We start from the raw sequence: 27,312 nt of genomic DNA, 5'->3' as shown, positions 1-27,312 counted from the left end.
GATGGAGGAGATGCTTGTTAGAATAAGACCTGTACGGGAGCCAGGAAGAGTCTAACCCAAGCAGAAATCTGTAGCTGTTACTGTAATTTAGTAAACCACACATACTTATGTCCTAATAAGCTCTGATTACCATCTAGGTGGGGATCTGGGACTTGGGAGACACAGAGGAATAAATGAAAAAAAAAAAAAAAAAGGGCGGGGGAGCTATAAAGGAAATGTCCTGAAGGAAAACTATTTTCAGTATGTGAGAGATCACAAAAGAAATTTGGAAGAAAAACTGGAAGAAAATTCTAAGGGCATTTTCTCATTTGATCACTCTCCAAGTGGCCACAATGGCTGGAGCTGAACCATTCTGAAGTTAGCAACCAGGAGCTTCTTCCAGGTCTCCCACACGGGTGCAGGGTCCCAAAGCTTTGGGCCGTCTTCCACCGCTTTCCCAGGCCACAAGCAGGGAGCTGGATGGGAAGTAGAGCACCCGGGACACAAACTGGCACCCATATGGGATCCTGATTGCGAGCCTAGGATTTAGCTACTAGGCTGACACAGGTGCACACTTTGGCAAGGAGAAGTAGGGCTTCCTGAAGTGACAAAGTCATTAAGCCGCAACATGAAGTCATAGTTTGTGATATGAAATTACCTATACAGCTTAAAAATCCACAGATAAGTTTGTATCTGATCAGCTAAAACACTAAAAAGTGTTTCTAAAAAGCAAAGTTTCCCAAAAAAAAAAACATTCTGAAAATTGTGCAAGTCTGCATTAGGTGTTCAAGGGTACACATACCCGCCCAGCATTCAGGAACGTTTCCTGCTGTGAAGACTGAGTTGGGGCCCTGGGAGAGTGTTGGGGAGCTTGGCGGGTGGAGCAGCAGCATGAGAACACACGTCATGGTTACTGTCTTCAACATCTGGAGCGACACCAGAGAGGCTGCTGAAGGCACATCTCAGCATCTTGGTAAACTTACTATTGGGCAATGAGAAAGTCAACTCACTCATCAGTATATATGCAAAGAAACTAGCTTTTAAAATGGAATTTTATCTCATGAATCGACTTTATCATGTTAAGAAACAGAAAGATCTGTAAGGAATGGTGCACTGGTGGCCAAGGGTTTTTTGTTGTTTTGCCAAGGACCGAAGGGATATTTATCACATCAGCTTTGGGCCATAAAATTATCCAACTGAAAATTAGCCTGGTATACATGCACTAAATTTCCAGTCCTGCCTGCTGTTGTTGCCTTGGCAGGGTCAGACTAAAATGGGGGTACGTTCTCCAGCAGGGCCGAGTCCCTATCCGCACACTGCTTCCCTCTCTGCCCCCGGACAGTGGGGTCCCGGTAAACCTGCACCCAACTCTCCAGCACCGAGTGCAGAGCTCCACTAGAGACGGGCATGCAGAGAGAGGCGCCCCGGGGCCACTTTTAAAACGGGAATTTGGAGCTGGGTCACCTGCCAGCCAGCTGTCGGTAGTGAGGGCACACGGCGTGCTGAGACCGCAGGGACTACAAATTTGAATCCAGGCTTGCAATAAGAAACGAAGAGCGTTACATGCTTGTGATACTCAATTTTCTCTTGCTGCGGCTTGGACGTGACTGCCACCTCCAGGAGGAAGTAATGAATACGGGGGACCGAGATACACAGCCGTGTCTCCACTACCTAAAAGTCCTCAAACAATTTGCACGCCACAGTCTTGTCACGTGAAAGCTTAGCACTAACGTTCGCAGAGAACTTTACTAGGTGATACACGCCTTCACGTATCTTCCTGACAGCCCTAGGAGGTAAGAACTACGGTCAGAAGCACAAGCAAGAAGTTTAAGCAACCTATGCAGTGTTTCTCCGGGGGACCCGCAGAATTCTAGCGAACGCCAGAGCCGTTACTAAGCAACCGAGCCGCCCGGGCATGCGCAGAAAACACGGTCGCGGCAGGAGGCGGGCGCCGAAGGGGCGGCTCCCAGCATTCCCTTCGTGCCGCTGCCAAGATGGCGGCGCCCATGCTGAGGTACCGTTTCTGGGGCTGGTGGCCCGGTACCCCAGGTCCGTCCAAAGTCCTGCGCCCCGGATTGCGTAGGGCTCACTCGGGCACGCAGGGGGTCCTGGCGGCGCAGAAGGCCAGGGGTTTGTTCAAAGAGTTCTTCCCTGAGAGGGGGACGAAGGTGGAGCTCCCGGAGCTCTTCGACCGCAGCTCGGCTAATTTCTCCCCTCAGACCATTTACTGCGGCTTCGACCCCACGGGCGACTCGCTCCACGTGGGTCACCTGCTGGCGCTGCTGGGCCTGTTTCACTTCCAGCGAGCGGGCCACGACGTGATAGCGCTGGTCGGGGGCGCCACGGCGCGCCTGGGGGACCCGAGCGGCCGGACCAAGGAGCGCGAGGCGCTGGGCGCGGAGCGTGTGGAGGCCCACGCGCGCGCCCTCCGCCGAGGCCTCGAGGCCCTGGCGGCCAACCACCAGCAGGTGTTCGCCGACGGGCGCCCCTGGGGCCGCTTCACCGTGCTGGACAACGCGGCCTGGTACGAGCCGCAGCGCCTGGTGGACTTTCTGTCGGCCGTGGGCGGCCACTTCCGCATGGGCACGCTGCTGAGCCGGCAGAGCGTGCAGGGGCGCCTGCAGAGTCCCGAGGGCATGAGCCTGGCCGAGTTCCTGTACCAGGTGCTCCAGGCCTACGACTTCTACCACCTGTTCCAACGCTACGGGTGCCGGGTCCAGCTGGGCGGCTCGGACCAGCTGGGCAACATCATGTCCGGATACGAGTTCATCCACAGGTAAGCGGCTGGGGGTGCGCGGTTAGCAACAGTGGGGTGCTGCCCTGCTCTCATTCTCGGGTCTGTCATGCTTTAGCAACACAGGCTAGTGAGAACCAGCCGACGGATTTGAGGGCATTAAAAGGAAGGGGCGTCAGGCAGAGTTGTGCAGGAAGGTCGTCGGCTGTGTGTGCGTAGGGTCTCACGTAGGCGTCCTCCTTTGTTTCTTATCGGGGAAGTTGGCCTTCGGTTGTTTCTTCCTCTGTGGAATCCTACCTTGACCCTGCCCCCGCCCTGAAGCTGATCCCAGCCCCTTGGTGGCATCTCAAAAATGTTTTCCCAACTCCGAGTGTTTGACAACTAGATCTTAATGGCGTTTCTTGAGGGGATAGCCGACCAGCCCATGTGTCACACAGCCCGACTCAAACATCTCTGAAGCAGTAGCTTTACCGCCTCTTCCCAAATCTGTCCCGGTCGCTGGTTCCCGGTGGTTTGGCACCCTCCACTGGTCCAGAGCCTGCCTGCCTTCGGTTAGTCTCTACTGTGGATGCGGAGTTAGGGCAGAGCGAGCCCTGGCACGTCGCCCCCGCGCTCAGGTGCCTCCTGGGGTTGTTCTTCACGCGCAGGTTGACTGGAGAAGACGTGTTCGGCATCACTGTCCCTCTGATCACCAGCACGGCCGGAGCAAAGTTGGGCAAGTCGGCCGGCAACGCCGTGTGGCTGAGCCGAGAGAAGACGTCTCCATTTGAGCTCTATCAGTTCTTCGTGAGGCAGCAGGACAGCGTGGTGGAGAGGTGAGTCCTCCGGCAGGGCTGGGAGAAGCTCCCGACTCGGGGTGCAGTGTGAGCCAGTGTGTCTCCGCGTGCCCTTTACTGTTTTCGCTTTGCTTAGATTCTGTTTAAGGCCCAGAGTGTATCATGCAACATGCAACATTGTAATATTAACTGTGTTCCAAAGGCTGTTTTATGGGTGAAATAGAAGACCTATATCTTCTCACTGGCATCTGTTTCTTCATTCATTTCAGTTTATCTGAACTACCCTCCTGTGGACTTTGTCTCCCCTTTAATATACTTCTGAAGGTCCTTTAATGCAGCAGGAACCTTCTGCTGTACTCCCAGGATGCCTTATTTTTTAAGATTTATTTTTTTAAAAGGTGGAGTAACAAACAGGGAGAGAGATCTTCCCATCGTTGGTTAACTCCCTTAACTACAGCAGTGGCCAGGCTGGGCCAGGCTGAAACTAGCAGCTTCATCCGGTCTGCAAAGTGCCAGTAGTCCAAGAACTTAGGCCGTCCTCCAGTGCTTTCCAAGCCACATTAGCCGGGTGCTGGGTTGGAGCAGCGGGGACTCGTGGATATGGGCTGCCAAGTAGGGGCTTCACATGCTGTGCCACAAAGCACCTAAAGATCCTTTTTCAAAAGGATTTCTTCATTAGCTACCATGGCTTTTATTAAAGCTCTTACAAGAGCAGAAATTAATGATAAAGCAGACATACCTGAAAGCAGAAAAGGCTGCTTTTGTTTAAGATTTAAAAATTTATTTGAAAGGCAGAGTTGCACAGAGAAGGAGAAGGGCAGTTACGTCTGCTACACAGCAGTGTGTCAGCTGGATCCTGGAACTCGCTCTGGCACTTTTACATGGGTAGCAAGGGGGCCAAATACTTGGGCCATGTTCTGTTGCTTTGCCAGTCACATTCTCAAGGAGCTGGATCGGAAGTGGAGCAGCTGGCATTCCAGCCAGTGCTCATTTGGGATGCTGGCATTTGCAGGTGACTGCTTGATTTGCTGTGCCTCACCACCAGACCCAAGAAAATGCTTTATTTTGATACTACTGTGCTATCAAAATAGGAATAATAACTATAATGTTATTAATTTGACTTCCTGAAAACACTGGAAGATGCCATTGAAGAAAATAAAGACCTATATGTTTATATAACATATAAAGCCGCAGGTGGCAGTGCCAGCATCCTGTGTAGGATGCTGGGCTTTCTGCCATTGTCTAATACCTGCAATGTCAGGATTCATATAGCAGAATAATAAACTTGTGACTGTTGTTGATGGACTATGCTGTTGTATAGGATGGGAAGGGAAATCCCTGAGTCTCTGGAAATATCTATAGATATAGATACAGATATAGATATATAAAGACCAGCAAGTTAGATTAGAGAATTCAGACTCAGATATGAGATGTCTTCAAACAAGTTCATGAAAGTGAGACTTACAAAAAAGCTGCATAATTCCTCCTTGTTTGATACCCAGAGATGCCTTCTACCTGCTCCCTCTGTCTCTGACAAAGGAGGCAGTGCAGCTGTGGGTGAGGCTGGCCTGCTGACCCACTTGGAGAGTTAGAGGTCTCGGGCACACAGCATTATGTGCTGTGCACAGACATCAGTGCAAGGAACTTATGCACTTTCATTTATAATAGAAGCCAAACCCTCTCGTGTGTGCGGTTCAAACCTCAGCTGCTCCACTTCCAGCCCCCTTCTAATGGCCGGGAAAGCAGTACAGGAAGATCCAGGGCCATGGGTCCCTGAGCCTGCATGTGAGGCCTGAAAGAAGCTCCTGACTTGGGGCTGGCCCAGCTCTCAGCCATTGCGGCCAGTTGGAGAGTGAAACAGTAGATGGAAGTGCTCTCTCTGACTCTCCCTCTGTATCTAACTTTGCTTTTCAAAAAAATATTTTTCTTAAACCAATCTTTTAGAAGATAAATAGGAAAGCATCTTTAGGACTTGGGCATAAGGAAAGATTAATAAACCAGACTAAGTCAGAATTAAGCTCCGTTCATCAGAAACACCACTGAATGGCACTTAGACCATCTGCTGCTGCTTTTCCAGGCACATTAGCAGGGAACTGGAGCAGCAGCTGGGCTTGAACCTGGGTTCATACAATATGCCAGTGCTGCCAACAATAGCTTAACGTGCTGCACCACAGACCTGGGCTCTTGGGAAAGTATTTTTAAGGTCACTTTAGCTAACAGATAACGAGCTCACATTCAAATGCATATAAATTTCTGTAAATCAACAAAAAAGACAGTGCAGCAGAAACCTGGCCAGGGACTTGAACAGGCTTGTCACAGAGATCCCATACAGTCGGCCAGCAGCTTATTGATCCTCGGTAATGCAGAGGAAAAAGCAACAAAGCACAAGTGAGGTGGCACACTGCAGAACGACTGAGCACAGAGCTGATGGGGGCGGGTGCTGGGGAGAGTGTCCGAGGGGCCGAGAGACCCGGGGAAGCGCAGTGCTTGCCAAGGCGACTACACCCAGCCTTTCACCTCGCTGCTGCCTTCGCGCAGTGCACCTCAGGTGGGATGCGTCAACACCTGGAGTGCTGGGCACACAGTGGCACGCCTGGGTTGCCCCACAGGCTGACATGTCCTGGGGGCCAACCACAAAAAAAGATTTGGATGTGTCACTTCTGTGCAGTCATGAACACTTCTTGACATGAAATGAGAACAGAGAAGAGATTCGGGAGGCAGGATGGCAGGGTCCCTGCAGGATCTGCAGCGTGTGGCTTTGGGTCTCATACAGCCAGGGTTGTATGTCTTTTTGTTTGTTTGTTTGTTTTATTAAGAGTCTTGTGATTTTTATTTGAAAGAGTTACAGAGAGATAGGGAAAGACAGGGAGCTCTTCCATCCACTGGTTCACTCGCCAGATGGCCACAAGTCAGAGCTGGCCTGGTCAGGAACCTCTTCCGGATCTGTCAAATGGGTGCAGGAGCCCAAGCTGGGCTATCCTCCCCTGCTTTCCCAGGCTATAAGCAGGGAGCTGGATTTGGAACAGCCAGGACAGGAAGTAGAACAGCCAGGACTAGAACTGATGCTCATATGGGTTACTGGCACAGCAGGCAGGGCATTAGCCTGATATACCACCACACTGGCCTCAGGGTTGTGTTTCTTAACTGCGATGCAAGTTCAATATAAGTTTTCTTAAGAGGGTTCTTACAGCTATTCCTGGCGTCTGTCCCTTTGTGCGTTCTGTGTCAGCAGAGAAAAGGCTGTGACAGTGCACTTGTCACTGCTGTGGAAAGGCGCCCTCCATTGGAGATGAGTGAGGGAGGGAACGCTGCCACAGTGCCCACCAGGAAACGGGGACAACACCAGCTAGTGTGCTGTCACTGGGCGTGCACTGCTACACATCTACGTTTCATAGTTCAAACAGATAAGCAGCGGGATATTCCTAGAGCAGGAGAGCTGGTGGAGACCTGAGGCATGCCACGTGAATGAGTCCCTGGCTTCTTGTCCCTGAGGTACCTGAAGCTCTTCACCTTCCTGCCCCTTTCGGAGATTGACCATCTCATGCAGCTGCACCAGAAAGAGCCGGAGAAGCGGACTCCTCAGAAGCGCCTAGCCGCCGAGGTCACGAAGCTGGTCCATGGCCGGGAGGGCCTGGACTCCGCCAAGAGGTAGCAGCGCCCGCTGCGGTCAGCCCATCACTCGCCTCTGGCAGCTGCTGCTGTCAGAGTTTGACAGTGCAGTGCATTTACCCGACAGAAAGATGAGCTTGAATTAGTTACTTAAATTATAATTATTTTTATTATTTTATAGTAACAGATGTTTCCTTTATCATTTGTGATTAATTACTCATATTTAACATACATTTTAATATATAGTAATTATATATTACATAATTGTTTTGCATATTATATATTTATTCAGTATATTATTTGTGATATATAATGCAGATTTTATGTGATATATTTTATGTTTTATATGTAATATAAAATATCACATTTTCATTACATCATAATAAGAATGATTGAATTAGATGGATCCGTGTTGTTCTTCCCGAAGTTCAGCCTAGCACATGTCACCTCCCGTTCTCTGTCAGCGGGCGTGGGGCTGTGCGTCTGCCTAAGCGCTTGGTCATGCGTGCATCACTGTGTGCTGCAGGTGCACCCGAGCCCTCTACCACAGCAGCATCGACGCACTGGAGGTCATGTCTGACGAGGAGTTAAAGGAGCTGTTTAAAGAAGCTTCGTTCTCTGAGCTGGTTCTTGACCCTGGAACAAGTGTGCTGGACACATGCCGCAAAGCCAACGCCATCCCGGACGGCCCCCGAGGGTAGGAGGAGGGCACTTTCGGGGTCATGGTGAGCTTGGCTCCAGGGGGTGCATAGCACGCGTTGCCGAGAGGGTGTTCCTTCACAGAGCTCTCACAGCATCCTGTTCCTTGAAGAGGTTGCGTCGTTCCAACACACGTAGACCGTGATGCCTTCTGTTGTCTGGAGAGCACGGTACTCCCCGCCCTGTGGCTGTGCTGCAGCTGAGTAGACACAGCTGGCTCGGTCAGCTCAGGGATGAGCTCACAGAAACAGGCCCAGGCCCCGTGACCCTGTCCTGTCAGGGGGGGAAGGCTCCCCAGCCTGTTTCCTTCATTGGTGCTTCTGACAATGAAGTGAACCTGTGGTGGACCCTTGGGTGTCTGCCACAACCCACGTCACAGACCCGATAGGAGCCTTTTTCATACCCGTCTGAAAAGGCTGGTGACGGGCAGAAGGAAAAGTGTGGGGCCAGTGCCGTGGTTTATCAGGCTAATCCACCACCTGTGGTGCTGGCGTCTTATATGGGTGCCGGTTTGTATCCCAGCTGCTCCACTTCCCATTGAGCTCCGTGCCAATAGCCTGGGAAAGCAGTGTTGGGTGGTTCAACTCCTTGAGCCCCTGCAACCACATGGGAGACGTGGAGGTTCCTGGTTCCCAGCCCTTACATGTGATGAGCTCCAGCTCTAGCCATTGTGGCCATCTAGGGAGTGAACCAGCAGATGGAAGAGAGTAACTAGTCAGCTTCTGAAACTGAAGTGAAATGCAATGAAGCAGCAGCGATGCCTCTGTAGTAACACGCCCTTCTGTTTCCAGGTACAAGATGATAACAGAAGGTGGAGTCAGCATAAATCACAGACAAGTCACAAATCCTGAGAGCGTTCTGGTTGTGGGACAGCACATTCTCAAGAATGGACTTTCCCTACTTAAAATAGGGAAAAGGAACTTCTACATCATAAAATGGCTTCAGCTATGATGAAGAATCATCCTGTTCTGACTTGCCCGTTTTCACTCTGGAAGGATAAGAAAGGTTGGCTCCATAATTTATGCCTTGGCTTTTGCAAGTCAGAGCAAGAAGCTGGACTGTACACTAAGGCCTTGCAGTGTAAGTAGTCTCATTATTTTTATGGGCTGGTTAATAAATAAGGTGTTGTTTAATGATGGGGTAGTTTCTTTCTGACCACACCACCCAGGACTGCTGAGATAACCCTGATTGCCAGGGCCTACCTCTCTTTGCAGTTGCACCTGCTGACGGAAGCTACTGCCTTTCCTCTCCCACACTCTAGCTCTCCTGGGGATGATGTTGAGGCATGCTGCACACTGCCCTGTCAGGTAGGTGGCAGGGAGCAGTACCTCCAAGTGTCCGTGTCAGAGTGGGGAAATTGGGGTTGGGAATGTTCATTTCTGGTTATTTTTGTTGTTGAAGGAATTGCAGATCTTCTTATTAAAAAAATTAGACAATGTCATAGCTGGCACGGAAAGTGCAAAGTTTCTTCAGGGTACAAGTCAGTACTGGGCTTTTCACAAAGTATCTATTTTCTAGGCCCTAGCCTATGTTTCAGCATGATTCTGTTTATTCATAGGGGCTTCTTTAGATAGCAAGACTTTATAAACTTAAGAAACTTGTTTCTTAAATTTTTCTTTATGCCCCCAAGCTGATTACAACGTGAGGCAAACGGCACCCACTGCACCCATGAGTGTATTAAAGTAGCCAGGTAAAAGAAGTTTTCAGTAAATTCAGGCAGGTTGTTATCCAGAGCCATCATCACATCTGAAACACCAAGGTAATACATCTCTGTTATCCCAAAGATGGAGAGAGACATGCAGGGATAGATGGGCTGGCTTCTGAAGACCCTCAGGCAGCCACTGGGACTTCAGAAGCAGAATACTGAGTAGTGACAGGAATCAAATATAATGGGAAAACCTCTTTTGGTGTAGTATTAGCAGTGCTGATAGAATCTGGTAAACTGAGATGCTAAAAAGCTACAGCTTAAACCTTTCTCTAGGAGAAAAGTCTAAAAGTAATTTAGACTTCGATGTCATTTCATACCAACAATTTTATTTACACAGCAAGAACATACAGGTCATGTCAGAGATCGTCTCTACATCCCAGGACTTCACACAGGAAGGTTTATTCCCTTTACATCGTTTTTTGCCTCTGTTTTTCTTTGTACAGTGTGTAGTGCTAGCAAGGGCATTACCATGGCATGTCTTTAAAGCTGACGCTTTCAGTTATAATCTGGTTGAAGATGTCTTCCCTTACCAATCTGCAAGGCTAGATTGGCGGTCATCTGATCTACTGTCTAAAAAACATAACTCATAGATGGCTATAATTTCAGAACGGATGTTGAATGACATGGTGATTTTTAAGCATCTCAGCAAACGTTTTGGTGCTCTCAGGATGGTGCTGTTAACAATTTAAATTAGTGCCATCACATACCAGACACATTTGAAATCAGTTGCCGAGGCTGCTGTTTCCATGAATCTTGGGTACCATAGAACTAAAGGTAGTACATCATATTTTGCCTGCCAAGAGTCCTTTACAGATAGGTAGTATCTGCATTATATATTTGTTTAATGTGTTACCTGTTGGAGAAAAATGAAACTACATATCTTAAAGATTTCTATTCATATCTTAAAATTTGCAATGTGTTTTATCCCAAAAATCACCTGGGGTCTTTTCATAAAATGTCTGTATTCTAACCTGCCCCTTCCTCAGTGCACTGTGAACTGTAAGCCTTCAGGAGGGTGTGTCCAGAAGGCTTCACAGGTGTTTTCACAGGAAGCAGAAGTAGCTGTAAACAAAATTAAGAATCAACAGGATTTTCTGCTCTGAGGGCCCATCTCAGAGTGGATCATGGAGCCTGGTATATCTTGATGCACAGCTATAGCTGCAGACTAAAAGGAATATCGGTTGGCCATCATGAGGTCCTTTAACAAGAAGGGACTGGCCATTATTACCAGGTCTTATTAATTGAGCGTTATTAGCAGGACATTGCATATGAAGATTTTAATTTTTAATGCAGCAGACCTGACCTGGAAGGGCCCCGTGACTACACAGTGTGCACTCCCCCATGCATTCAGCTTTCTGACTAATGTCTCAGTGGCTGTAGAGAAGCTCAGGACTACAACTGTACTCAGCGGGGGAGGGACAGACAGAGTGCGGGATTCTAAGGAGGAGGTTGTCACCCACATTGGAAAGCCAGCTATTACAGAGGACATGCAACACAGCCATATGAAATGGGGCCTCGGTGCCTCTCCCCTTGAAGGACCATGGCAGCAGCCTGAGACTACTAACAGCTTACACAGGCTGTCTGATCCACAGGCAGACTGCCTGCACAGCTGACACTAGGCTAGACATTACAGTTCTCTCTAAGTTCAAAGGAAACTGCCACAGGATGGACTTGATGTATTTTATACATACTGGAAAATGTAGAAACAGCCATTTATTATATGGGTTAAATGTGTGATTTGTTCTGCATACATGGTATATGTTTCCATTTATAGCCAGTCTTCACAATGAGCAGATTCGTACCACTGCAAACACACAGTTCATAAATAAACTTCTACTCCAGGAGGCAGTAACCAGCAGGATTCATCAACAGTCTCAGTATTCTGAGTCCTCTTCACCAAAGATGAGTCTCTCGGATTTCAGCAATAATTTGACTGGCTCCCTGTAAAGCCTGCATTGAAAAAAAAAAAAGTTAATATGCTATCAAGTTAGGAAAACAACCTGAAATCTGTGAAGTAAATTTCTCTAGTTTGTATGTGGCAGGCTTATATCTTAACCAGTAAGTTATCTGAGAAATTTGAATTCAACAAAGTTTACAAACGCAGGAATCCGAATGCATGAGAAACTGTGTGAAGCTGTATCGTGGTGAAACTCCATGAGTTCACACTCGGACCTTTAGCATGTCAGCGGCCTCTTTCCTGCGCTGCGCCATGTCCTCCGACTCCGTCAGCAGGTCATCCAGTAAGGAGGATTTGTACAGTTGTCCCACTAGCTCGCTCTGAAGAGTGTCTTTCACATGATTAACTAGAAAATGCATTACTGCCTTTGGCACACTGCAAAACAGAACAAAATTATGAAGTGTTAGCCACATTTCTACATTTAAAAATAAATATAAATAATACTGTATTGATTTTTGCCTAATTATAATTAGTAATACAAAAAGCCACAATTATTGATCATTTATCTTCTTTGATCTCATCTATCATTATTACTTAACACTCTACAGTGAACATGAATTAAATATCAATGAATGAATGAATGGATAACTAAATGTGGTATAAAAACAAGTGAAGTGCTGACTCACGCTACAGTTAGTGAAAGGATTACAGGGACTTAGAGCCCTGCTCGTGGTCCCGCTCCGACCCCTTAGAGGGGTTGCCCAGAGCAGGCAAAGCCACAGAGGGTGCGGAGCGCCAAGTGGATGCAGGGTCTTCTGAGGGGCAAGGTGCAGCTCTGGAGCTACTAAAACCACTGCAAAAGCTGCTTCCAAAAAGGTCAATTTTATGTATATGGGTGACATTTTTTTTTTCCCTCACAAACCCAGAGACAAAAGCTGGTCAAGCCTGTAATGTTTCCTCAGGCCACAGTATGAAACAGGCTGAATGAGCAAGGACTCCAGACAGAATCCCTGGTGCCGTGTGCTCTTTATTCCTCTGTACAGTAAAATAACTAAAAAGGCAAGGCATTATTAACCAGCCAAAATAATTTAGAAGAAACATGATCTGAGGCATCTGAGGTCATGACTGCCAGGTAGGAGTGCGGCGCACCTCGGGGTCTCCACTACGCCGGCAGACGGTCCGAGTCCCGCTCTGCCCGCGACCCAGAGACAACCAGAATCCATCTGGCCAGGAAAAACAATACCTGTGTCACCCACACCGACAAAGGACTCACCCCGCAGCATTTACAGTGACACTGTGAAGCAGTACTCACCTGTCTTGAATATTCTTTCTGACAATAAGAAAGTAGGACTTGATTAGTCGTTCAATAACCTCACAGTCTCGCTGCTCACGCGCAGAAAGTTTTCGTGCAACAGGAACCGGCTAAAAGTGAAGTGGGGGATAAAAGACTTGATTAGTGCCATGTTGAAGTGGCAACATTTAGCATTCAAAAGTTAAAATGAGTTCTGAAAGTTATAGTTCATCATCTCTTTGGAAGTGTCCACTGTTGGTGTGATGCTCTTCCCAGACAGAAGGCTCGAGTGGCTTACCACATCCAGCAGGTTCACGGCGTGGCCCTTCTGGGGACTGGCCGGCAGGATGGGAATCGGTTTGGATTTTTCTTCAGCTAACAGTTCTTCAGCTTTGGAGGTTTTCAGCATTCCCCTCCAGCTGCCTGTTGTTGGTTCTTGGGCACTGTCTCCAACTCCACCAGCTCCAGCTGTGACCTGAGGAAAACATGTCCCCAAACCTGTACCAACCACATTACGTGGAACATGAATTAAACAAAGGTGGATTCCTGTGACAAAAGTCAAGAACACACATCCTGTACCCATCTAGAATTTCATCTATTCAGACACATGATGGGGTGAAAGAGAAGCAGTCACATATTACTGGATCCCTGAGCTAGCATCTAAACAATTATTTGCTGTGCTTCCGCCAATTTAGGACCTATGTAAGATTTCAGCCTGTTTATCATTCCACCCCTCAAATGCTAGATTGTGAAAAAAGTATAATTTCCCTAAAAATAAAAGCAGAAATAAGGGAAAAAAGGGGGCTGCTATTCAGTTTAATTTCTTCAAAATAAACACTAATGAATTATCAGGAAAATAGGAAGAATTCTAAAGATCTGGGAACCTTAGGTCAGCTTTGTGGCAAAGGGCAAGAGCTGCTGCCAGCGCCAGCCAGCAATTGTGTGCTAGCTGCTGTACTTGTGGACCAGCTCCCTGGTCATCACATGGGGGAAACAGTGGAAATGGCCCAAGAACCCGGGCCCCTGTGCCCATGCGGGAGACCTGCAAGAAACCCCTGGCTTCAGTGTTGCCATTAGAACTATCTGAGCAGTGAACCACGAGACTGGAAGATTCTCCCTCTTTCAGAAATGAATAGACAAATATAAAAACTTAAAATGGGCTATGTAAGTTCAGAAGAAGGGTATAATGGTAAAGACAGAAGTTTGGGGCATTATTCTAAACTGAAATGCCAGCCAGAATCTAAAATGTTAGGGTGAACAGCATCTAAATAAAGGTAGTATATTATACATCAATTTAAATACATTAATTATATTTCAAGTGAATATAAATAATTATATTTCAAGTACTTGCTAACTCTACATGAATAACAAATGAAATTTTAAGGAAAATGAGCACATGTGCTGTGATGCCATGAATGAAATACAACTTGTGTAATGATTAGATGATCTCTTAACACAGAGAAGGTAACACTCCATAGAGAGTGCTGAAAGACAGAAGTGTCAGTCTGGACAAAAGCAAGCAAAGGAACTACAGCAGAAAAACTAGAAATATGGGTGGGTCTGAATGATTTGCACATGGTTTAATTTTTCCCTAAGCGTTTGTGTAGAACTCGCTTAAGCAGCAGAAGCACACTGAAGCTGTGTAGTACAGTGGAAGTTTAGGAGAGGAGCGTTGGAGGGTTACTCGTTAGTATGGGACAGTTCTCCCGGAGCACAACCCCGTCTCTACCAAAAGACTCAATCCCAGCCTGTTCTCAAGGTGAGAGAAACCGAGAACGCCTATGGTTAGGAATTAAGACTGCTACAACTAGTGCTGTAGTCTGAGGTTAGCTAAGAGGGACATTAACACAACACAGACAGAGGCCGCTGTACAGATGGGCTCTCGGTGGGTTAGAACACAGTGTTTTGGGACTAACATTTCCATCTGAAGCATGAGACTCACATTTTTAGTTTCTCTTCTGCTGTCCTGAATTAACTGTTAAAAGATACGTTAAAACATGCAATTTAACAAGCAGAACTTAAATACCACTGGCTTGAAATTTTAAAAGATCAGGATAATTTTCTCTTTACTTATTTTTCTACGTGCACCCTTCTATACTGCAAGCAAAAGCGTATCAGCAATGTTTTATTATAAAGTATGCATTGTTAGGTAATTTAAAATTTTCTTAGATTGCAATGATCTGACCTTAGCACCAAATCCCATAGTAAAATTCTTCTAGTCAGGGTTATTCCTTCCACATAACTAGGCATGCAGGCTTAGATTCACAGTCAGAACAGACCTTGCCATCGGCCTCAGCAGAAGCAGCAGGCGAGGGCTCCTGGGAGGCAGGTGCCAAAGCACTGGGAACTTTAGAAGACTAAAGGCAAAAAATGCAGGGAAAAAAAATCAAGGATGCCAAAATGCATTCAGAAATTCTCTGTAAATGTGAAAATGTTTCCCTCTGTAATAAAGTCACATGGAAAACAAAGTAATCATGGGAGATAAAATGGTATTCTGCCTTATTTACACACCATTACCACCTTTGTTAAAAGTTTATATAGAATTTCTAAGAAAAATCCAAAACTTTGGTTTTAACTTGACTGTAAGACCTTTTTCTGCCAAGAACTCAAGGTTACAGATTTTTTAATACACTTTAACATATGCAGTTATCATGGGTATTGCTGATAATTAGGAACTGCTCATGTATGTATTTTTCCCCCTTCTAATACTCCTTACTGAAATCACTAATCATTTCAACTAGTTTTACAGAGTTGATAAAGCCACATAACAATTTTTTATGTAAAAAAGTGGCTTACCAATTAAAAGCCACTTCTAAGCATTCATTTCATTGTATTCAAAATAATACTATTTTAAGACATCTTTGCATACCTTTGCTTGATTACATGGCTCCTATGGAGTTTTAAAATTAGTTATTACTCAGCAGGACTGAATGGTATCTGAGGCTTAGCAGCGCATCACTGAGTAACGAAACAAGCTTTTAAAAAATGTTTTTTTACCTTGTCTCGTGATACAGCTGAAGGTAATTCTCTTGCTAGTCTATTTCTCCTTTGTTCCTACAAAGCACAACCAAGCAAAACAAGAGTAATTACTACATTGCTGGATACAGACCTACTTAAGAAATGTTCATTTTAATTGAAGTACAGAAAGGCTTATAGATCGAGCCTTCCATGTTGGAATTTATGCCAAAATACTTTAAAACAAGTGAGGAGCCAAGTTAAGCCACTGCCTATGATGCTGACATCCTGTATCAGGGCTCCAATTCAAGTCTCAGCTGCTCAACTTCCAATCCAGCTTATGACTGTATGTCTGGGAATGCAAGAGAAGATGGCCCAACTGCTTGGCCCTTGGAGTCCCAGGCTCCTGGGTTTGTTCTGGCCCCTTCCTGGCCACTGAAGCCATGTGGAGAGTGAAGCAGTGGGTCAAAGACCTCCGTCTTTCCCTTTCTGTCATTCTGCCTTTCAAGTAAATAAATCTGAAAAACAAAATTTAACCCAAAGCTGCAATTCTTTATTGTGCCCAATGCACCTGAAATAACCATACCAGGGACTCCCTTTCCAAATCAGTTACAAGTAATTTCAGGGGCCAACGCAATGGCTCAATTGGCTAATCAACCTCCAAGCACCAGCATCCCATGTGGGCTCCAGTGGGTATCCCAGCTGCTCTAGTTCCCATCCAGCTCTCTCTGGCCTGGGAAAGCAGCAGAGGATGGCCCAAAGCCTTGGGACCCTGCACACATTTGGGACACCAAAAAGCTCCTGGCTCCCAGCTCCAGATTGGCTCAGTTCCAGCCACTACAGCTACTTGGGGAGTGAACCAGCAGATGGAAGATTTTTCTGTCTCTCCTCTCTAAATCTGCCTTTCATTTGAAAATAAATCTTTAAAGATAAAAAAAAAGTTAACTTCCCCCAGAAATTGTGAGCATTAGCTTTCAGCATACCATGCAGAGTTTCACATACTCATGAGAGAAGACTTAAGAAGTATCTCTCCTTCAAACCTATGTGTTAAACTCATACAGCTATACCTGACAAAACCATGACTGGAGAAGTTCCTCTGATTGAGCTTATATAAAAATCTTGTTTTCTCTTTTTGTTTCTATATTTTTTTTAAAGATTTATTTTTATTGGAAAGGCAGGATATACAGAGAGGAGAGACAGAATAGAAAGATCTTCCATCCTCTGCTTCACTCCCCAAGTGACTGCAATGGCCAGAACTGAGCCGACCCAAAGCCGGGAGCCTCTTCCAGGTCTCCCACGCAGGGTGCCAAGGCTTTGAGTCGTCCTCGACTGCTGTCTTAGGCCACAAGCAAAGAACTTGGATGAGAAGTGGAGCAGCCAGGACATGAACTGGCACTTGTATGTAATCCCAGTGCTTGAAGGGGAGAGGATTTAGCCACCACTATGCTGCCACACCAGGCCTTGGTCCTGTTTTCTTTATCCTGAGTGCTCCAGGAAGAAATGCTGCCAAGGGCAGGCCTGATGCTGCTCTGCTGACTCGCCAGGATCACCTAAGTCAGTCTGGCACAGAGCCGAAGAAGCCATGGCCAAGGACCACAGCAGATGAAGGAAGATGATACAGAATACAGATGCTAACCATCATCCACAGAAAAGCATTTAAGCTAAAAAAGGTCAACATTACTTTTAAAGAGAAAGTATTCATATTCTCAAGCTGATAAAAAGTTTTTTGACAAAAAGTTGACCAGGGCCCAGCGCAATGGCGCAGTGCTTAAGGTCCTCGCCTCACACGCCCGGGATCCCATATGGGCGCCGGTTCTAATCATGGCAGCCCCGCTTCCCATCCAGCTCCCTGCTTGTGGCCTGGGAAAGCAGTCGAGGACGGCCCAAGGCTTTGGGACCCTGCACCCGCGTGGGAGACCTGGAACAGGCTCCTGGCTTTGGATTGGCTCAGCTCCAGTCGTTGCGGCTGCCTAAGGAGTGAATCATCGGATGGAAGATCTTCCTCTCTGTCTCTCCTCTCTGTATATCCGCCTTTCCAATAAAAAAAAATAAAATCTTAAAAAAAAAAAAAAAAAGTTGACCGACTTTCATGGAGTTACCCAATGATTAAACATGACATAGATGCACAAATTTTTAAAATACATTATTAAATGTACAGCTTTTAAACTTTTAATTTTTATTTTGTTTGAAAGGTAGAGAAAGAGAAAGCAGATGGAAGATTGATCAAGCTCTCTTTTGCTCTCCAAATCTGATTTTCAAATAAAGCAACCTTAAAAAAAAAAAAAGCGTGTGGGCGAGGTGTTCTAAGCAGCAGACTCGGTGCCCACTGAGGTCTCCCAATGCAGCTTGTTACACATACGTCACATGGTACGAGGAGAGCTGTGCGTGCCTCTTCCCCGTAGAGGACTCTGCTGTTCAAAACTCATGAGTAATCCCTGGACGCTTCCTTCAGAACAAAGGAAAATAACCTCAGACCTTCACTTTGTTCATGCACTTCAAGCTCAGTAAACTGCAACAGTTACTGAAATGAAGCGAGTCAGTCTTCAACAGTAAATAGCGAATTTTAGATTTCTTTTATTTCAGTTCCTTAAGCATAAAATAAGAATAATGCTTCCATTAAGATAATGTTTCACCCTCAGCATATTTCCTGGCATACAACAGGCACTAATATGGTACCTGTTTGTTTCATTGTTATGTTAAATAAGTCTGATATAACTGAGTTTCTATCTCTGAAAAAAAGAACTCAAACTGCATATACCTCTATATTATTGTTCATTAGCCCACAAGCATCAGCAAAGTCTGGATGTTTTGTGTTGATGTAAGCCAACTCAATCGCCACTAAGTTATGGACCTAGAAGGAAAAAAAAAAAAAAACACAAAAACATGTTAACTCAGTTTTACTCTCAGGAACATATACATAAATCTAACATGGCAATACTAAACATAATGAGATTACAAGAAACTCATGTAGATAAATACTCTCTAACCAGCAAGTCTTAGACCAAACAGTGATTCACTCTAGCTTTTAAGTTATTTACATTTCAGCATCTAAAATTATGTTTCTTTTTGGGGGAGGAGTGTGTAATTATAAAGTCCTCAAACTGGAGAAGTGGTCAGATTACTCTGATTTACTTTACAGATAAATATTTTTTTTTAATTAAGATTTGGGTACTAATACAGAAACTAATAATAAATGAAACCGGGGGATGCGGGGCGAGTATTGAGATGTGACTGAATGACCTGCCATTTGGGACATTCACATCCCGTACTCGTATCTGGTTTGAGTCCTGTGGCTACTGTGCTTCCCGTGCAGCTCTGCTCACTCACCTGGGACAGCAGCAGGCGACGGGCCCAGTGCTTAAGTCCCTGCCATGCATGCGGGAGGCCCAGGAGGCCCAGACAGAGTCCTTGACTCACGGCTCCAACATGGTCCAGGCCTTGCTGTTGTAGGCATTTGGGAAGTAAACCAGCCCCCTTTCATGTCACCCTGCCTTTCAAGTAAACAGACTTTAACATCTCTTTTTAAAAATATATTTATTTATTTACTTGAAAGGCAGAGTCACAGAGAGAGCTGGGGAGAGTCTGATCTGTGTGCAAGCTCACTCCCCACAAGGGCGCAGTGGTCAGGGCTGGAGCAGTCTGAAGTCAGCAGCCAGGTTATTCTGGGTCTCCCAAGTGGGACCAAGGGCCCAGGCACTTAGCACCCACCACTTGTTTCCCAGGCACATTAGGGGCCAGGCCTCTACCCACTATGCCTCAACACAAGGAAACCATTTCTCATTAAAATACATACTAGAATAATGCTAGTCATAACCTTCTACAGTAACTTCATTCTCATGAAAAACTGTGGCTGCAGGTTCAAATATGAAGTAATGCATTTTTACAAGCATTATTCACTTCGTTTTCCTCCCAATATGCTGGAAAATACACCTAAACCAGAACATGCTGTATGACTTGTATTAATGCTGAGTACACATGACAGTGACACAGTAGCTCACCATTTCATTTGTGACAGGCAGCCTTTTACGCAGAAGGCAAGTCACTACTTCAACTATGGCATCATGAAGTTTAGGGAACCGTAACAATTCCTGTATATAACAGAAGTAATAAAAGCATGATAACGTATTTCCTTTGGGGTTAAACTAGTCACTGATGTGCTAAATGAAGCTTTGGAAGTTACATTTAAGAATATAATTTCAAATAAGTTTTGGGTAAGGAAGCTACAGACTACTTAGCCCATCTTGTGCTCCCTCCTGGAGACAGGGCCCCTCCCCTGCCTGCCGTCCCCACCCTGCCTGTCCTCCCCAGCCAGCCCCAGCCCCTCTCCTGCTGACCTGTGTGCTCCCACCTGGAGACAGGGCCCCCCGCCCGGGACCTGCCCTCCCCCCCAGCCCCTCTCCCGCTGACCTGTGTGCTCCCACCTGGAGACAGGACCCCCCGCCCGGGACCTGCCCTCCCCTCGCCAGCCCCAGCCCCTCTCCCGCTGACCTGTGTGCTCCCACCTGGAGACAGGCCCCCACTGCCCTCCCCCAGCCTACCGTCCCCCAGCCTGCCCTCCCCCCCAGCCTGCTCCCGCTGACCTGTGTGCTGTAGTTGCTGCAGTGCTGGATGATCCTCTGCATCTCCTCGTGAACCAGCTCCACGCAGCGCAGGCTGGGCTCTTCTAGACGTTTGATCTGCCGCTTGACCAGTAACTCAAAGGAAACTTCAGGCACAAACAAAGCGGGACGGGGACCCTGAAAAAATCAACTTAGGACTCTTATTATAGCTGCATGTAATTTCCATTCTTCCCAGAGTTTAAAATTTGAATCACATTGTTATAATTCACTAAAAGTTAAGTATATGGACAAAATAAACTTTACAATTTACAATATATATGGGTTAAAAAAAAGTTTTAACTGCATCTTTCTAAGACGAAAGTCGAACATACTCACAGTAGCATTTCTAATGGCAGTCAGAATGTCAATAGTGTTAAGGCCACCCAGTGGGTCAACAGATTCTAAGGTTCGCCCAAAAGTCTCATGGAAAATATAACAAATCCTAGCACCTCCACATCTGAAAGGCAATCAAATATATGCTTTTTAGCATTATCTTTAAGGATCTGCAAGTTAAAAGTTGTTTTCTCAGTTTTAAAATTTAAAATCCATCCTAGGGGTACTGTGGCACAGAGAGGTATACTGCTGCCCACAGTGCCAGGATCCTGTAAGGGAGTGCTAGCTCAAGTGCCAGCTATTCCACTTCCCATGCAGCTGGGAAGACAGCAGGCAAGTCCCTGGGACTCAAGTGGAACCCAGATGGAGTTCAGGCTCCAGAATTCACCTGCTCAGGCCAGGCAACTGTGACCATTTGGGGATTAAACCAGTGGATGAAGATCTTTGTCACTAAGTCTTTCATCTAAATCATTCTCTAAGATTGAACCAAATAATCAATTCTCTAAGACTCAGATAAACATCTATATTTAGTTCCTCCCCATTTCCAGGGGTTCTCAATTTGGACTATCCCGAACTTGTTTTAACTGGGAAAGAAGTCATTTCATGAATAATATACATAATTTCTTGTATGATGACTGTTCTGACATAAAATATCAGTTAAGAATTGTGTTACACCTTCTCTAATTCTCTGCAATTAGCCTGTAAACTCCTCAAGGAACTGCCTTAATTCTGTGATTAACAATCCGGAATAGAGGTTGGCAAACTTCATTCTTAAAGGCCACACAGTAAGTACTTTTGGGAGTTTCAGGCTGTGGCAACCATTTACCTCAGCCGTGAAGCATAAAACAGCGAGACAATTCTGTAAACCAGTCAGCAGGCCACCAGTTACCAACAAATCTAAGCACACTGAAATCTGAGTTTTATATAACGTCCCTGTGTCACAAAATATTCCCAGTGGGACTTAAACCGGCACCTGTCTGGGATGCCGGTATCTCAGATGGCAGTTTAACCAACCAGAGCACAATACCAGCCTGTAAAAATCATTCTTAGCTGGTGCGCCATTTCCTGCCCTGGAGAAACTCTGACCTCAGGATTGAGCAGCTTATCTTCCCTCTCCTGGGTAATAACAAGAAACTCTGGTTGAACTGTATACGTCCTCAGATTATCCCTTCCTCTGTGTTTTCAGCACTATGCGGTACTTTTCTATGGTAGTTAAATTAAGCAAAATGTACTAGTAGTCCAATATTACACTAACTGAAATAAGTCATGCACCACATGATAGTCTGATTTCACTTATATGGCATAATCTATAAATGATAAATTCACAGAGGTAGCAAATAAATTATAAGTTACCAGGAACTGGGGAAGAATGTAGGATAGTTGCTTTGCATACAACTGCTGTTGAGGTAATAAAAAATTTTGGACATAGCTGTTAAGGATGGTTATAAAATAGTATGAATGAATTAATGAGACTATACTGTGCCCCTAAAAACAGTCACATTTAATAGTAACTGGTCTCTCGGCTGCTAACCTCTCCCCTCTCCTTACAACTGGATCACTGTTCTGACTGAAAGAGCTTTAGTTTTTACAGTAAGAAGTTTTCAAATCGCCAGCACAGTATTCAGGACTGTAGTTTTGCTCCCTGCCACCTCTGCTACGTCCCTCATGGTATCTGCCTTCCTCCAACTGCATGTGTCCTATTCTCCAATGTTCCCAAACCCCAATGCCCTCTCCTTTGGGCTTTCCAAATTCCATCTGGAGCACAGCTCAAACGTCTTCTCAACCTGGCACTCTCCCAGCACCAAACATAAATGGTCTCATGCATGTCCCAAACCCTTGATTAGATGGACACAGATAGCTGATTCCTTACCTCTGTGAAACTATCCAAATATGCTGTATGTACTTCTTCAGACATAGAATAGCTATGCTGTTGCCATTTAAGCCTCATATCCACTATATTTCTTAAAGAACCAGTGTAGTAACATTTATTTCCTTCTACTTGGCACACACACAAATATATAAAAGATATACTTATGGAATTAACTCATACGAAAGACCACCTAAGTTACACAAAGGTACACAGAACCACACATACAAAGGAGTCGGGCTGGTGAACTGGATAAGTCCCATGGATTTTTCAATGTGCATTTTCTTGCTTTGCTAGTTAGCAAGGTGTGTGCACTGGAAGAGGTGAGGTAAAGGGTGCATTTTATCATCTCTACAAAATGCCATTTCTGGTTTTTTTTTTTCTGTTTGTCCTGTTAAGCTTTCCTATTTCATAGTTAATAAGTCAGATAACCTATGTTAAATTTTACTTTGACCAAAAAAGGTGACCTAGCAATCCAAGCATTCAAATCCATAGAAACATGTTTTACTTACAGCTCTGAAGTTTCAATATATTTTGCTGTTCCTTCAATCGTGTTACAATATTCTGTGGCAAATTTGGTAATAAGCTGTAGTAAAGTGGCACTTTTGTCATCGACAGGCTCCCCATAACTGTTCAGAAGAGACTGGTACTGAGCAGCCAGAACATTGATTCTTGTTTTCAGCTCTGGTAAGCAATCTCTGATGTGATGCATCAGTAACCTATCAAACATTAGAAATGAAGAATTTTAAAGTATGAGTGCCTATTAGGAAACCCAAAGCAAGTCATTTTAAAATGCAAATAAGAGAGAAAACTTGTTAATCAGCTATTCTTGGCAGGTGTATTGTTGTGATACATGTATTTTGTATATAAGATGACTTGTGGCTGGGGCAGTCATCAGAAAGACCAAGGCAGCAGTAGAGGGTTGGGATGTTCAGCTTTACTCCCCAGCTCTGGGGCAGGGACACAGCGGCTAGTACTGTGACTAATGATGCCTGTGGAGGAAGCTTCCACAGCAACTCTCAAGGACTGAGTGTGAAGCTTCCAGAGCTGCACAAGGAGTGTTCTGAGAACAGCGCTCCCAGTGGCGGCATGAAGGCTTCACGCCCTTCCCCACACACCTTGCCCTGTGCAAGCCCTTCCTTCTGGCTCTTCATCTGTATCCTCTGGAAACGTGTAAAAATTCATTTTAGTGTTTTTGAAACAGTTCGTGCGTCACATGGACTTTTCTAGATAGCTATCAGTGGTAAGATTTTAAATAAAAGTAATTTTACTTTTGCCACCTAATCAAGCTGCACAACCCTACCCCTTAATCCAACCTGATGACATTGACAGCCAGTAGGTCAGATGCGCAGGCTTAGATGCTTCCAACTGACATCTCAAGTACAGGACAAGTCTCCTGGGATGGAACACCCAGCAATGGCTTGTGACGCTGTCCCTAGGTCAACAGGGTTAGAACTGAGTTGAATTAGAAGACGCCCAGCTAGGATCCACTGGAGAATGGCATATTTAATGTGTGTGGGAGAAGACCCACAGATCTGGTATGAGAAGCACTCTGCTGTGTTAAGCAAATGGGTGAGATAGGAAAAAGCACTTTGCTTTATTTTCTTAGGTAATAAGAGCAGGAACTAATCCAGTCTTAGATTTGGGAAGTATAGCCTTAGTCTGAAAAAGAAAAAGACATAAAGTTCTTTTGGTTGTTGCTTTTTAAACTTACCTTCTATCCAACTGCTAGAAAGCCAAATATATGTTTAAAAACCAAATTAATTTTACATTATTGTATTTTCCATAAAAAAATTAGGCCACCAAAGCCAGTGCTAGCCGTTTAGTTTTGGTTTCACTGACTTAACTTGTACAGTGGCGGCCAGCACAGTGAGAACCAACCTTCTCAGAATTCACTTTGGAATAAAAGAAGACTGACCTACTTTCATTTCAGTCATTTACAAATCATCTAGCAAGAGTTTCTAGTCCCTACACCTACAACTTAAATTATTTCTGCTATAAGTACATATAGAAGACATTCTAAATTTAAAATATTTCATATGAAAATCATATATTTTAATTCAATTCCTAAAATTCAAAATTAAAATCACCATAAATTATCAAAAGTTCATAATTTAAACATTTTAAAATTCATTTAGGCTTTCTAGACTACATGATTTAATGTATACCACCCAAATGATAACGGAGATGTCTTTTCAACAACCTACAACACAGAAAACAAAGTGAAACAGTAAGAAAAAAAATGGAAATATAAGAAACTGAAAATGGTGTGAATCTCAAACACCTCCTAGGCAAACAAAACATCTTAAATCCAAAAGGCAAAAGGTATTACCTGTTCAGAGTTCTAGCAAGATACTTTGTCCCATTTCTGTTGGCCAGAGACGGGTATTTCTTTTGAAGAAAAGCATATTCATCACGGATTGAATCAGTTACACTCTTCTTATTATTAATGTCTAGCTGGCTCCTAAGTTGAAAAATAACAAACTGTTCAAATCAAGTCAAATGTTGTCCTCTCCTTGTATTATGATTAATAAGGATGGCAATAAAGATTAAAAACTCAAAATTCAGGATGATCATGGTTAACATTAGGCTTTATTCCCAGATATGTGTGTGACATGGGTTATTCCATACAACAGGTATTACCCTGTTTTATAGCAAAGAACTGAATGGCACCTTAGGATTCACAGTAGGTGACTTACAATCAATGAGTAAATAGCCCTCATTATTATTAATAATATTATTTGTAAGGTTTATCTGTTTAGTTGAAATCAGAGTTACATAAAGGGAGGGAAGTAAAGGAGGAGGGGACAGAGGTAGAGAGTAGGGAAAGATCCTCCAACTACTGGTTCACACTCAGATGCTGCAGTGGCCAGGCTGGGACCGGCTGAAGCCAGGAGCCAGGAGCTTCTTCCAGTTCTCCCAAACATTTGCCATCTTTTTCTGCTTTTCCCAGACCATTAGCAGGGAGTTGGATCAGAAGTGGAGCAACAAGAACATGAACTGGCACCCATGTGGAATGCCAGCTGAATCACAGGTGGCAGCTTCACTTGCTACACTATAGTGCTGGCAGCCATCATCATGAGTAATGACAGACGAAAGCAGAACAGATCTCAATCAACTGTATATCACATCTAGACAGGCAACTAATGCCTACCAAAAATAATTAAGTCAACTTGAAGGGTTATCATGTATAAATACAGCATGTAGTAATGAGTAGGCTAGCAGGGGAAGACCACTGCAGTGAATCTGAGCTATCACTTAGCAAAAAGAGTTGCATTTTTAAAAGGCTTAAGACCCAAAGATGTTAGTTAGGAGTCATTTAAATGTGTAATTTACAGACACACACACATCTTATCATATAAAGACTTTGCACCAAGAGCATCATTTGAAACCAGCTCTACTTTTTGCTAGCCATGGAACTTTAGTGAATATATAACTTGAGTGTCGTGATGTTACTACAGAAATCAACACCTCCCTCATAGTGTATTGTGAGAGTCCCAGGGGACACCATTTTGTAAAATGCTAATAGTAGAGTGTCTAAAACATAGACACTCAACAATATTTTCCTTTCTGTAATTTTTAATACCAACTATAATGGAATTCTTTTAATACAAATTGCTTTAAGTCATATCCTGGCTACTATACAGAATCCTAAGAATCCTAATACTAGGATTGAAATAAATTTATTCACATTCTGCCACCCTAAAGTCTTTTTTCCTTTTGTACAAACTGGCAAGATGCGTTTTCCTCGCCTAGTGTCCTCATAGCTATCTTAACACAATACAAGAACTCTTAAGTACTGGTTACTAAACTGTTCTCCATTTTGTAACACTACATTCTGTGGAGATATAGTGCATTAACAATGTGTAGAGGAAGCTTTAATCAATAACTTTTTTCTTTCAGAGCAATGAAGCATTAATCAATACCAACATTATAGTAAAAGGAGAGAAAAATAAAACAATATCACATTTCCCCCCAGTTTTAGAAATGGAGGCTTTGAAATGAGAATACTGCAGATCTTACCCAATTTTTGATTGCTAACCTGTTAACTACTCCAATTATTCCAAGTTTGACTGGAATAACCCTTCCCATCAACACGTCCATGGCATCAGTGCCCGCATCCATGAGGTCGAGCTTTGTGATCACAGCAAGGGTTCTGCGACCTGAGAGATGCAGAACAAACATGTTAACAATGACACAAGAGCTAACATGACCCTTAAGTAAAGCCACAAAGTATTGTTAATGAAGAAAAACCCTCATCTATAACCCCACTTTAATTTGTCATTAGTTTATTAATACTTTTACAAGCTTAGCTTTCAAGCAGTATAATTTTAAACATCACACACAATATAAAAAATTGTCTTCACATGTAATTCTATATTAGTAGAGCTAACTTTCATAAATGCATCTCCAAAATTTGTGTAACATTCACTATTTTGGTGTATGATTCTGAATTTTGACAAATGCAAAGACACACTACCTCAAGACAGCACAGTTCCATTGCCCCTCAAATTTCCTTATGCTAACCAGTCAAATCTGTTACGGATTCCTGTTTTGCTTTTTCTAGAATGTCATATAAACTTAATCATATGTGTGTGGACTTTGAATCTGGAGCTTCGGGTCAGCCTAGCACATCTCCGAGTCCTCTGAGTTGCTGATCAGCAGTTCGTTCTTTTACTGCTGAGGAGTGTTTCATTTTGAGGAACATTTGATTTAGGTCTCATTTCTAGAAATCAGATAGATACAGCTGCCATGCTGTATGTGAACACAGAGTTTCACTTAACCATAGGTAAATAACTAGGAATAGGATTGTTGATTTATCTTTATAGAAACTGCCACATGGTTTCCCAAAGTAGCTGTACCACT

At 44.5% G+C, this 27,312-nt stretch overlaps 2 protein-coding genes across 13 annotated transcripts in view; one reads left to right on the top strand and one right to left on the bottom strand.

Annotated features, from left to right (window-relative positions):
- Positions 1-1,973: 1,973 nt before the first annotated feature.
- Positions 1,974-24,134, top strand: YARS2 (tyrosyl-tRNA synthetase 2). 2 transcript variants are annotated; one of them, XM_040978874.1, is made up of 7 exons: positions 1,974-2,755; positions 3,361-3,528; positions 6,982-7,137; positions 7,625-7,795; positions 8,589-8,877; positions 9,012-9,104; positions 12,329-12,593. In XM_040978874.1, exons 1-5 carry the CDS (start codon positions 1,974-1,976, stop codon positions 8,746-8,748), a joined length of 1,437 nt encoding a protein of 478 aa, XP_040834808.1. In that variant the 3' UTR covers positions 8,749-8,877; positions 9,012-9,104; positions 12,329-12,593. The 2 variants fall into 2 exon arrangements, with proteins under 2 accessions (XP_040834808.1, XP_040834809.1); XM_040978875.1 differs by lacking the exons at positions 9,012-9,104; positions 12,329-12,593 and adding an exon at positions 23,065-24,134.
- Positions 9,812-27,312, bottom strand: part of DNM1L (dynamin 1 like) — a 37,498-nt gene continuing 19,997 nt past the window's right edge. For 3 of the 11 annotated variants that reach the window (XM_040978864.1, XM_040978862.1, XM_040978860.1), the window contains 14 exons: positions 26,489-26,609; positions 24,779-24,910; positions 22,959-23,165; positions 20,583-20,703; positions 20,229-20,384; positions 19,647-19,736; positions 18,407-18,499; positions 15,691-15,747; positions 14,973-15,050; positions 14,636-14,668; positions 12,992-13,168; positions 12,715-12,824; positions 11,678-11,837; positions 9,812-11,455 (listed from right to left, as the gene is read on the bottom strand). In XM_040978864.1, coding sequence (XP_040834798.1) covers positions 11,399-11,455; positions 11,678-11,837; positions 12,715-12,824; positions 12,992-13,168; positions 14,636-14,668; positions 14,973-15,050; positions 15,691-15,747; positions 18,407-18,499; positions 19,647-19,736; positions 20,229-20,384; positions 20,583-20,703; positions 22,959-23,165; positions 24,779-24,910; positions 26,489-26,609 — 1,592 coding nt within the window. In that variant the 3' untranslated portion in view covers positions 9,812-11,398. The remainder of the gene's footprint in view (positions 11,456-11,677; positions 11,838-12,714; positions 12,825-12,991; positions 13,169-14,635; positions 14,669-14,972; positions 15,051-15,690; positions 15,748-18,406; positions 18,500-19,646; positions 19,737-20,228; positions 20,385-20,582; positions 20,704-22,958; positions 23,166-24,778; positions 24,911-26,488; positions 26,610-27,312) is intronic. The other 8 variants (XM_040978870.1, XM_040978871.1, XM_040978868.1 and 5 more) reach the window with 3 other exon arrangements.

Source organism: Ochotona curzoniae, unplaced genomic scaffold (assembly GCF_017591425.1).
Source record: "Ochotona curzoniae isolate NIBS_2020 unplaced genomic scaffold, NIBS_Ocur_1.0 contig_2927, whole genome shotgun sequence".
NCBI classification, from domain to species: Eukaryota; Metazoa; Chordata; class Mammalia; order Lagomorpha; family Ochotonidae; genus Ochotona; species Ochotona curzoniae.
The sequence above is the reverse complement of the archived record's forward strand: the minus strand, read 5'-3'. Positions and strand labels throughout refer to the sequence as shown.